Source organism: Typopeltis vanoorti, chromosome 3 (assembly GCF_054136105.1).
Source record: "Typopeltis vanoorti isolate ZY-2024b chromosome 3, IOZ_Tvanoo_1.0, whole genome shotgun sequence".
In the NCBI taxonomy this organism is placed as follows: Eukaryota; Metazoa; Arthropoda; class Arachnida; order Uropygi; family Thelyphonidae; genus Typopeltis; species Typopeltis vanoorti.
Genome location: NC_143551.1, coordinates 46,566,390 through 46,579,263, shown reverse-complemented (window position 1 = coordinate 46,579,263; position 12,874 = coordinate 46,566,390). Strand labels below are relative to the sequence as shown.

The 12,874-nt window shown below is 34.4% G+C and overlaps 1 protein-coding gene across 1 annotated transcript; it reads left to right on the top strand.

Annotated features, from left to right (window-relative positions):
* The first annotated feature begins 1,677 nt into the window (after positions 1 to 1,677).
* On the top strand, positions 1,678 to 2,854 carry LOC150108099 (3'-5' RNA nuclease TATDN2-like). Its single transcript, XM_090416238.1, has 5 exons — positions 1,678 to 1,817; positions 1,996 to 2,125; positions 2,208 to 2,236; positions 2,352 to 2,658; positions 2,750 to 2,854. The coding sequence occupies exons 1-5, from the start codon at positions 1,678 to 1,680 to the stop codon at positions 2,852 to 2,854; spliced, it is 711 nt and encodes a 236-aa protein (XP_090272364.1).
* Positions 2,855 to 12,874: the final 10,020 nt, after the last annotated feature.

Below are 12,874 nucleotides of genomic sequence, written 5' to 3'. Positions count from 1 at the left end.
AGGCGTTGTAAGGCTGTAATTAACGCTAAAGGTACTAAGTATTAACTCACATTGTGAGAATTTTGTACATCTCATTTTTTCTATGCGTTTCACGTTTCTTTTTTATAACTGCTGTTCTAATAAAAAAAATCCTTCATAAAAGTTATTGCATTACATTCTTGGTTAAATTATCTTTCCATTGATATATAATTTTATGGTACCACACCAAAAAAGTGGTGTGAAAAAGTTTATGAGCCATCAAACCTCAAAAATACACTTTTTCCAAAAGTTTCCGCAATTTTGGCCACTGTGTATTTAGTTCATATTGTGTTAAAGAATTTAAGAGTTACATTATTCGTCTAAATTTTGATTTTTTTTCAGCAATGAATATCCAATTTATTCAGAATAGGAAATGAATCACTCGTTTGCAAATTATTCTCTTTATTCTTTGTCCTATTTTCTCTTTGCTATCCTAGAAAGGCTTATAAAACACCACATTATTTAAAAAGGTCAACTAACTGAAGAAAATTTTACCATTTTCATATTTTTTAAAACTTCCCTCTTGTGTGAGAGCATAACATTACTTAATGGATTTCTGAATTGGATCGAGAAAATAAAAATCAATTTTTTGACTGTCGTAGTGTTCTTCAGTTAAAATTCGTTGTTCCATATACTCTTTTGTTTATAGGATACATTGGCATATAAGATTAGAATAAACATTCTACTACATTTGCTCTTGCTTGCAGTTCTATTGACTTCTCGCTTGAATTTTTAATTAATTAATTAATTTTTTTTTTGCAGTCGATTGTATCTCAGAATGCATACAGCATAATTATGATAGTAATAATTGAAAAAGTTACTTAATTGATAACTTCCTACAGATTTCCTCGAAACTACCCTCCTATCTTCAAGATTCCAATATTATCAGATTTCATTTCTGTCCTATAATGCACCTGCATCTTGGTCTTCCTCTGTTTTTTTCGACCTGCAAAGAACACTTGTTTTGCTAATCTTTCCTTCCCCATTCCATCTGAGAATCAGATCTTTTAACACATTTCTGAATGCTAACTACTAAGTTCTTTCTGAATATCCTCATTTTTAATGACGCTGCCACTGATGCCATTTTTTGAATCCACTAAGCTTCTCAGAACTATCTGTTAAGTTTTTAGCAGTTTTATTGCTAACTCAGCTCTTAGATTCGAAAATTAAAATCGTTTTGAACCACTGTTTTGTGTATAATTAATTTAGCGTTTTAAGTAATTTATCTCTGTTGTTCCTTATAAAGTTATTCACTGACTCCCTGTCATACCACCTTTGCTAATTGTGCCGTATACTTGCATTTTTTACTAAAAATTCTGCCTACCTATTTTCATTGCCTTTTTGTTTCTAAGTTTCATACCAAATTTATTACAACAGTTACTTAGTCAAGAAATCCTGCAAACGTTTACTGGGTTTAATTAGAAGTAGACTTGGATGGAACACGTTCAAAGAATGAAAACAGAAAGATTACCAAAACAAGCCTTAAAATACAAGCCAAGCCATTAGGAAAAAGAAAACCAGGACATCCTCTTAAACGATTCAACGATGAGTTCTAAGGCCGAAACAGGCCATGCCAGGCCTAAATCCTTGATATGCATGATATGCATTTGATATGCACCTTAGGTAAAGTGCAATTTTGGAAATCCCTCCTAAGGGATCATGAGATTCGTGCAGCAGCATTTGGATGTCATCCACACTTTGCTGACAAACACATCGGAAGCAGAAAAGCACATGAAATTGGCTTTAAAGCATCGTGGAGTTGTGGCCCTTGGAGAGATTGGCTTGGATTATTCTCACAAGTAAGTATTCCCTTTGAAAAATAAAATTAAACCTACTGCATCTTGTAAAAATTATATCACTTAAATCCCTTATAGAACATATTTAATGATTTGTTTTATTAATTATAGTGTATTGATGTGTAAAATACATGAATTCTTACAAAAATGCTAACAATCTCTTTTGTTCCTATTTCTACAGAAACGGATGTCCGAAATCAGTGCAACAAAGAGTACTTCAAGCCCAAATAGCGATCGCCCTGGAAAACGACTTGCCTCTTGTCATTCATTGTCGTAAAGCTGATAAGGACTGTCTTCGCATTTTAAAGGAGGTAAGTTGGGCTGTTGTTAAGAATCAGAATAACTTAACCTACATCTCTGCTCTATTTAGATGTAATCCTCTTTAATTAATAGTCAGAAGTAAAATCAGTGACTGAATTAGAGTAGGAAGGAAATGTCTGGTTATTGTTATTGTTAAGTAGACATAAATAACTGAATATCTAATAATAAATTTGAATGGGTTTTTATATACAGTAATACTAATTATGTTTTTTTCAGCTGGTCCCAAAGAATTACCGCATCCACAGACATTGTTTCACTGAAACTTGGCGGGGAAGCAGAATTATGGATCGATGCATTTCCCTCTCTCTACATTGGATTTACTGCAGAGGTGATATTTCCATCAGCAAATGATGTCCAGAATGTGGTAAGAAAAATTCTCGTTGAAAGGATCCTTCTGGAAACCGACTCTCCTTATTTTGTTCCAAGACAGTTGGCTCATGGGAGAAGATTTTCTCATCCTGGAATGATCAGCCATGTCGTTGCCCAAATTGCTGTACTAAAAAGAATGAAGTTCGAGGATGTGGTAAGAATAAAAAGGAAAAATACATTTAACATGTATGATTTTTTAATTTTCATTTTTTTTTCAATATACAGTATATATTTTTAATATGTAGATTATGCCCAACTTCCAAGAATTTAATACATCATATAATGAATATTTCGTACTTCATAAAATGTATGAAGCATATATTCATTTAATTATGTATAATGACATGTAGATAAAATAAACACAGAATGTTCATTTAAATTAATATTCACTGAGTAAACACTTCATTACGAACACCTCCATCTTTAGGAAAATGCAATGTGTTCTTAATAAAGTGGCCGCTCGTTCAGTCTATGAATGTATAATATCTGCCTACTTTGTGTGTATAATTTGTGCAACTAAACATGTTTTTGTTGAATGTCTGGGTGTGGCAACAGCGGTCACACCTACTATCCGAGATATATATATATATATATATATATATATATATATATATATATATGGTTTTTTGTTGTCTTAGTCTAGTTTTCTTTATTTTAAGAGCATATTGGAGGAGTTAAGAAGGTTGCACGAAGTTGATTTTAACATATTTAATGACGTGTGCAATAATCTGGTGGCCTGTGTAATTGCGTTAACTGTGCTAATATGGAAACATCGGATTAATAGTTATTAATGTAATGATTTTTATTTTTAGTGAATGCACAAGTTACCGAGGCAATTACATGTTTCCATATTATGTATATATGATCTCTTTATGTTTCGTAGTGTGTAGTTAATTAGGAATATTTCTATACCTAACAAGAGGCAACTGATGTGTTGCATTTTACGATATTCTATTTTGACGTTTTATTGTGTAATGACTTATTTTTAAAGTGACAATTTCGTTACTTAACAAAGTAGATATTTTTTTCGATAATTTCAATCTTTGCACGATTTGTAACTGAAAATTTGTAATGTTTCACATTATTCTAATCTACGTTTTAGATGTTTAATTATGTTTGTCTTATTTTATTTGTTTGATGCACTGTTTATCACATGTTGTTTTATCATAGACGCTTTAATTCAAGAAACGGATATCAACAAACATTTTCGTAGACTGAATGAATACTTGAATATATCTTATACATGTGGAGGAAAATTATAAAATTTATGCATCTTATTCTCCATATGCGGCGATATCTGCTTCGTAGTTGAGTACACATCGCCCACTTTTCAACAGCACCAGCTTAATTTGTCCCACAATAATTCTGAACAATGTCCAACTCTCAGCTGAGTAATTCTGTTTCAAAATTATTTCATGGACGAGAAAAACAAATGAGTTACATAACTTTCCTACCATTAAATTACTTTATTTTCTCGGGTTTATTTTGATTGTTTTGTAATCACAATCGATTAATGTCCTGAATCTTTTGTAGAACACAGCGCAGCCACTGATTATTATTATTATTTGAAAGACTGATGAGACAAGGAGAAAGACTGATCTTTCTCATAATCTGTTGATGAAATATTTGCTTTGCAAAATGAATGAAAATCTTGGAAGAATCGCGACAAACTAATTTTCTCTTGATAAACGTACTCCGTACATTTCGTAAACAAAATTTGCAGTTTTTGTTTACATGGCTAAATGCAACGGCACTCTGTGGTGCCAGTTTATTTGCTGATCTAATTAAAACAAGGACGGCATAAGAGTGGGATCACACGCATTACTGATGCACGTAAATGTTATGTGTTGGGGCTCGTTGGATGCTTAAAGAGGTCTTGAATTCGGTTGTGAATAACTGTTTCCTACCATTTAATTATTTTTGTATCTATAACCATTTCATGCGTTAAGCACTTCTTTCCTGAGGATTGCTACTTACATCCAGTGGCGGCTCGTGACTTGAAATCGTGGAGGTGCTGCAGCTTTCGAAATATACATACATACACACTGTAAGTACAGTGTAAAATTATAAAATAAAATAAAATAAATAAAAAATAAAAGTATACAGTTTAGTGTAATTCAAAATTAATTAAAAATAAAATCCATTCCTTTAATTGTAATTAAAAGAATGGATTTGCAATTTTTGGACATTACAATTAAATCCTTTAATTGTAATGTCCAAATATTTAAAGAGACGGAGTAAACACGATAAGCACTACGAACACTCTACTACTGGCTCAAACTGCCTATAAACAATAGTGGAACTGCGCGACAGACAGTGCCGCATTACCCTAATAGCTCGCATCTCACTATGACGTGCATATGCTTGCGCGCGTAGCAATATGACTCTGCGGTAAACCCAACGCTGCTAGCGTCTTTCGTCCTCCTAAGTGCTACAAGATGGGTTTTTATTATTTTTTTTATACAAAATAAGAGAATTGTATAGGATTGTTGATGATAAAATTAAATATTACAAGCAAATATAAATAAATTAATAAATATATTTATATATCGAGAAAAATTGGGGGTGCTGCAGTTCCGTAGTACCTATGCACGAGCCGCCCCTTCTTACATCATCACAGATCAGTACCAGTTCTATCTTTAAAGATTTAATCATTGAAGAATGTCGATATTTTGCTATGGTTCTAAGAAATGAAAGGTCGTTGCAGATTAAACTTCAGAAAGGGTTCTTTGAGCTCAAGAAACCAATGACTGAAATCTTTCTGATGGTATTTGGAAGATGAAAACTAGGTAAATGAATTGTTTTTGAAAGTCTTTACCTGATTGATGATTTTCATTACCTCATGTGAGAACCGTAAACTCAGAAGTGACTTGAAATGAAGTCCCTTGAGCAGTCTCTACATGTGAGTTCTGGATTTTCTGTTCCCTATTACGATTGCTAATCCGATTGTTATATGCATTTGGTTAATGACCTTTAGTGGATGGATCTGTCACGAAAGCATCGATGCTGGTTCTGTTTGTTGGCAGCTATGCATTCGTTACTTGCTCTTCCATCTTTCTAGGATATTTAGAGAATACGAGGAAGTGTTTTTAATGTAACTGGAAACCTTGTTAAAAATGTTATTAAATAAACGTGGAGGCAATCTCTACTTTTATTTAATAAAAAAAAAATCAGCTAACGCCTTTTTATTCCGGTATACGGGAGTAGGCGAGGCCATTTAGCCCTATCTAACTTTTGGAGACTGAGTGGGCAGTTCAATCTCCACTGGTACCCAATCAGAGACAGATGACCCAAGGCTATCACTAATTAAGCGGTACGCAGTGAAGAGAGACGGCTCAAATGTGCCGCCATCTCGTGGTCCCTAATCCTACCACAATATATTTAATGTCTGAAATAATGTGGGTTCTACGGTCGATTTTCTTGAGTTTACAGGACGAAAAACCCGAGTTTCCGGGAGGAAAAACCTGCTTGCCCGTGCCAGAGATCGACTAACTCTGGAACCGGTCGAAAAAAGGCTTAGAAAAATTTCCTCTAGTCGCCGACTAGACTCGAAACCAAGCCTTCCTTCGTGCAGCCAAGCGCGGTGGTATGCAAACGCCACATCCACTGAGCTACACAGGCTCCTTTTATTTAATAAGGAATTTTATTTAAGGAATATTGTGATGATGGCCCATGAAAAATTTTTAATGGTTATCATAAATAATTGTAATGACTTTTGTTCTTTCCCTTGGATTCCCTTCGTATGTAATCTTAATATGTTCACCTAAAATGTATTCCGCTGGCATGGTTGGATACGTGGAAGATTGCTTAAATTTTCCTTAAGAAGATTTTAACTATATCCTTAGCCAAGAGTAATATCCAGTTCTCAGTCTTTTTTACTTTGCTCTACCCCTACAAGGAAAGTAGACAGATACTTTGGGCTATCTTCCTAAATCCTTTTCTCCTAAATTCTTCGCCCTTAAAGCCATAGTCTCTCTTTAGAGTCTGCCAACTTGCAGAAACCTGGTCCTGAAAATGTTCTGAATAGAACAGATCACGTTTTTGTACATGAGCAGATAATGACAGCACTCTAGAAGCATGATGGTAAAGGAATCAGTTATGGATAGAGTGATGGAAGTCCTTCTGAATCCACTTCAATTATGACTATAAATGAATACAACCTTTTCAGTTTTTGGTGAGGGGAAACTCAATACCACTGACGAAAAGGCACTCATGCACAATGAGCAAAACATCTTGTATTCAAACAAAATGTTCCTTTCTTATATATAAAATAATTTTGTGATATTTTTATCATTCCAGTTTAGATTTAAATGCAGTTTTCTAGGCAATGAATATCTGTTGATTTATAATAAGGAATTATGAGTTTAATAAAGACCTCTTACTTTAGTTTCCCTGCGTATCTCAGATTTCAGTTCTGTCCTTTTAAATACAAAAATGTGCGTACAAATGAGTGTTTTTTACCATGTACATAATTATCATATATTTATCTTTTAATTTATTACTTTAAACAGATTGTTGTTGTTGTCTTTCAGTTCCCCCCCTGCAACGTATTATTATTCTACTTCTGAAGAGATCAGAAGCATAAATCAAACATGGCTTGTTCCTGTTCAGACCCATGCTTTCTTTAATTAAATCTTCTTAATTAGTTTATTAAGGTAATACTGAATAGAAATATATCGTAGTTTATTTCACGAATCAACTGTTTATCCAGAAGCACCAATATGTTTTACATGAGTTAATGTTATATATATATGTATAACATTAACTCATGTAAAATATAATCATAATTTCACTGTAATGAGAACTGAGTGAGAGGCACTCCAATCATTCAGAATTTGTACTTTTGAATTTCGCAATGCACTCCTGGGGAACATTACTGGTTGAATATCATCACGTGCAACGGTCTTTTACATTTGTGTTCCGATGGCTTTCTCTCCCTCAGGTGTTCACATGTACTCCAAATTTGGTCGATAAATGTTTTCTTCAGAGTTTACCACTGAAATTCCAATGTCTGGTTCTTGGTTCGAGGTCTTCCATTTTTTATTTAACAATAAATGAAATATTATTTCATTTCTTCCCTCGAAGAACTTCTGTGGGACCATAGACCCAAATAAGTTTCATTGTCAGTCTTCAAATTTTGAAGTATACCCACATAACTCTACTTGAAAATGCCTTCCAGTCAAGCATCTTATGTTTGCTGCTGAATGCTATCACGATGAGAATCTCACCTGTTTTATCCCTGATCTCAGTGACACCACTAAACTAAACCAATTGCGCATATGTTGAATGTGAGAGTATTCCAGTTGTTGAGTTTTTCACTGTTTGTGAGTTACCCACAATTCGTTAGTAACTAAAACGGAGAGGCTTTCTTCAACAATTGAAGAACTCAAGCAACACGCATTTTCGTTGTACTATCATGTTGCTTTCTGGATTAGGTCAATATAGAATAAAATTTGGTTGGCTAAGCCACAAATTGTAACCTGTCTTTTCGTTCAGACAGTGGGTACCTACTAAGAGGTCGCACATAACGAAAATGAGGATTTTACATCGGAAGAAGCCTGAGCCGGTTCTTTACATTCCTCAAAGAGTCTGTGGTACTTCTGTCAGCTATCTAGCTTTGACCCTTTAGTGATCCCCAATCAGAAATATATTAAGCAACGATTTGTTGAAAGTCAATAATGTATGAATTCTATAGTTTTATAATATAGTTTGTTAGCCTTTCTTTATCAGACAAGGGCAAGTTTCTTTGTAAAAAAGACGTCTCCTGTTTTTCATCTCTTAACCGCTTAGCTGATTTTGATTCAACCTAGATATAGTTTACTATGCACAATGCAGAAGGTTTTATTGTAAATCAATATGTGAATTATATGAATCCCTCTAAACAAAGTTTATGAACTTATTGCACATTTTGTATTGTAGATGAGATATAAGTTAGATAATCCTTACGTGGGGCATCACATCCGGCGATGACAATCCATCTCCTGTTTAAAGGCAATCATAAGCATCCATGTCCAACCGAGGAGGAGGGAGATTCGAACCGACTGGTTAGTTGGAGAGCGTACAAATATCAATCTCCACAACGAGGTTCTACCCCACCTCGTTTTGTTGGAAAGCAGAGAAATGTTGGTAATTATTCGAGGATTATAAATATCATCAAAAGTGGCTATTAAGCATAATTTTGTTCTTTTTTATCCAACTTTATTGGCTTCTTATACGTACCCGCCGATGAGCCCGTTCACAACATTCATTTTTTTCTGATCAGTAACCAGACACTTAAGAGGAAACAAAATCGTAATAAATAAGAAAAATGATCTTAAAGAATCATAAAAAGCTGTTCTTTCATACCTATTTTTCTTCTAGTATCTGCAAAAAGCAGTTCATTGCATTGATGGAAAAATCCACCTTAGACTGAGACTGGTTAACTTAGCTTCAGTTAAAATGTTTTGAAAGTAACATTTTTTTCCCCGTTTTTCACTATCCGTAAGAGACAATTGTGTGAATTTCTCTTTCTCTCGGAGACAGTAATCACACTCCGTAATGAGTTATTTGAGACGTGTATTCAGTACACAATTATTAAAAATGGCTATCAGTAATCAACGTCAACGAATTGCCACTTTTGTCTACCCTTTTGCTCCAAACAATAAGAGATGAAAAGGATGCATAAGATAGTGATAGCCTTAGAAATCATCGGAATGGTATTTTCTCTTACGGCATTTGAAAATTGTACTCATAAACGCACTCTTGTTTTTCTGATTATTATCCAATCCAAACACAACAGTTGCTACCACTGGGATAGAATTTTTATTGTTTTATTTCGTGCCAGACACAATTATGAGCTAGCTAAGACTAAACCTTCTATTTTCGTATTCCCTAAAGCGAGAATGGAAATCGTAAAATGGCGTCAACAATAAGCATAATTGATTCCTTGGACAGCTGCCAACGAAATCATATGAAAGCATTTGGGTTAAACGCTTGAGCCACTGAAATGGATAAAATATGGCAAACAGCTGGAAAAGACTAAGACTGGTTTAGAACAGAATGAATATGTACACCGTGATGGAATTTCTGTAATGCTGAGAAAGCCAGCAAGTGATTACGATTTGATTTTACACACGCTGTGGATCATTTTTTTCTCATGTTTGAAGTATCAGGTCATTAGTCTGATTCAGGCAATGCATATATAAGTATAGAACAGTTCCCAGATATTAAAAGCCTTCTGTAATCAGACAAATGTCCACATAATACTGTATATCTGAAATGAAATGAACTTTGACCTACATTACAGCACAGTCTACATTGCACACTTTTCACCAATTTGACATGTTTGAATAGTCTCATGGACGAATTTTATTCTCCTCTCCAAATCGTTTCATAAATATTCAAGTGGATGTAGATCAGGACTTTGAGAAGAATAATCGATATTCGGCTGTGTTCCAATCAAAGACTCATATTCAGATTTCTGTAGTCAATGTTATTTGAACTCGTTCTTCTCAAGTAATGAGTGATCCAGGACTTAACAGCCGATATCATAATGATATTACAATCATCTTATATCGCATTTTCAATGCGATATAAGATGATTACATCGCATATAGTAGAAACAGTAGTAGAAAACTACTGTTGGTGATGGTGTGCATATTACAAACGTCCGGTCTGTCTCATTCCAGTTTAAACAACGTCAAATACTTCGGAATATTGAATCAACAGGATACGATGGCAAGAAATTTTTCATCTGGATATTGCACAGAACGACAAAAATACGCAGCCAACCGACTTAATACACTCGCCGCATAGCCTTAGTTCATTCGACTGTAATTTTTACCAACCAACATTTTGAGACTAAAGTTTCGCTCTTCAGCAAAGTAAGGAATGAAGACTACTTCTTGCTAGGTTATAAGTGCTATATTTTGGCTCTCTTTTATCATTTTCATATTTGTTTAATATGTCACATAGAATTGCCTGCATTTTTACGCAAGTTTACTCTCTGATTTTTTCGAAGGACTCAAACTGCAAATCATATTCACGTAAGATCCTAACGGGGTGTGTGTAAACACCACGACGAAAAGCCAGTTCATTCATATTAAAGTCAAAACGGAAAAGGTAGCTATAATGCTAATCTATTAATGTTAGATATTTTTCTTCTACTCTGGTTCAAAATTGAGGCCGTATTTTCTTAAGCATATTTTCTCTTTACCGAGCATCTAGTGCAAAACAGATTCGTTCTTCACTATACATATCTCTGTCTGTTTTCGCTTTGCAATAAACAGCTACTAACATCGAATTTCATGGAAAATTTGCATGCAGTTTTGAAAATTATCCAATTATAACGAAATCTCTTGTACATATTTCAATTGAAATAAATGTTGGAAAGAGAGGGATCCTGTGTAAAAAACAAACAGTTCAATTTCAAAGTACCAAACGCACGCTTCGTTCATTTACCGTGATGTTACAATGGCCGTGTATCCCTTATGGACACGTACATCATCTTATGAAAGCAACGTCCACCTGTTGGTTATACTGTATTTTTGTGCGTAAATTGCTTGTCTTCTCCTGACAAGTTTACCTGTTTTGAGGGACAAAAAAATCCCTACTACTTCTGTATGAGATCTAATCACCATTTGATTAAAAATATTTGATTAAAGGTTCTTTGAGTCAGTCGGATTCCAACCCGGATCTTTTCAACCAGCTCGTTTTAACAAACGAGCTAAGGAGGCTTCCACTTTCAATGCTACGAAAATAAAATTGTACTTTAAAGAAATAGCAGAAAATGTGTTCGCTAGGAATTTGTTTCGTGTATTCTTACTTGGTCCTATAGAACTAATTGAAATCGTAACTGCATGTAAATCGGTATTAAGTTGTAAATTATGTGTGTTATTCTGTCTAGTTTTTCTATTTTGAGGGAAGAAAAACCAGAGTTTCCAGAAAGGGAGAACTTCCCACTGTCTAACTCACCTTTAATTCTGAAGCAGCACGTTACAGAAATTGCTTAAAAAAGAGTTTCGTGTTATAAATAGTGTTTTAATATTCTCTGAAAACATTTCAGCTGAACAACTAATTTAATATTTTAATATTACAGTCTGATGTCTTAAATTAGGGTGTGAATGTGTTATTTGTTGTGAATGAGAGACGAAAGAACCAAAGTTCTATGAAAAGCTTTGTTTATTACGTTCTTCTGGCCAATCTTTCATCATGAGACCTGAAGACATCAACATGAAACAAGGCATTTATTGGCCAACTTATTGGCTGGTCTACCTAAACTTAATCAGAAGATAGTTGACCAAACAGGAGCTGGTAGAGCCTCTGCTACTAATGGCTCGCAAAACGTTAAGCAAGTTTGAGCGCGGTTAGTAGTTGGAAGGGAACACAATCGTTCGATGCTGTTGGCACACTCTCCCTCGAGGAGTCTTTGGACTCCCTGGAGGTGTCGCATAATAATAATAATGAACATAATACAGGTCTTTGTGGTGTGTTCTATGTCTTTGATGAATCACTACAGTTACTTTCGTGAGATGTATGCTTATACATCTCTTAATGGGGTGAATGTTTACTTTGTTCTACATGGTTTTATACTTTGGAACTACGTTCAGAAATGAAAACAAAAATGTAGTTTATGATATCCGTAACACTATAAATATATTTCAATATCATAAAACTGTTCCCCCCCCCTCTTTGTGATTTATTAAAAGGTCCGAATGCTTTCAGTTCGTGGTTACACAACCGTATTTAACAATTTTGGTGTTTGGATTGAGATCAGAGTTAGGGGGAGGAAATCAAATCTACGAAGCCAGCATCGTCTGTCAACTTGCATGTCTTCATGTAGTTGTTTTGCACAATAACTAAGGAAACTAATAATTTATTAAAACTACTCTAGACCTTCACAAAAGACTGGATAACTCAGCTTTAGTTAAACAACCCCTCGTATCAACGGAGGCATCAAATTCAGATCTCCCTATTCAAAACGTAGACATGTTACTGCCGACCTCTCATGATGGAATCATACAAAAAATAAAGCATGTAAAATCATATGATTACATATTCTATCATGCAGTTCCTTCTATTAAAATAATTCTAATACCTTTGGTCTCCTTGTCTCTCATTTCATATAAAATGCGAGAAAATTTACCCTTTTCCTCGAGGTGATCCTGTTCCCTCTACAAGAACATTACGTTCTGTCAGCATTTTTTTTTTTGAAGGAAACATTACTTCACGTTCGTGTAAATCTAGTTTAAAAATCAGAGTGAGCTTTCAAATCTCCCCCCTTCAATCACGTGCCAAAACAATTCTTGGAAAAAAAAGCGAATAGTCTGCATTGGATTACTACAGTGTTATTTTAGATCACCGGTAAAAAATGTGTTATGTAAATTACCACT

Excerpts from the sequence above, each read along its gene's own strand:
- LOC150108099 (XM_090416238.1), top strand. The coding sequence starts at position 1,678 with ATGAGATTCGTGCAGCAGCATTTGGATGTCATCCACACTTTGCTGACA. Across the intron at positions 1,818-1,995 it reads GGCTTGGATTATTCTCACAA|AAACGGATGTCCGAAATCAG; the intron begins GTAAGTATTCCC and ends CTATTTCTACAG. Across the intron at positions 2,659-2,749 it reads GAATGAAGTTCGAGGATGTG|ATTATGCCCAACTTCCAAGA; the intron begins GTAAGAATAAAA and ends TTTAATATGTAG.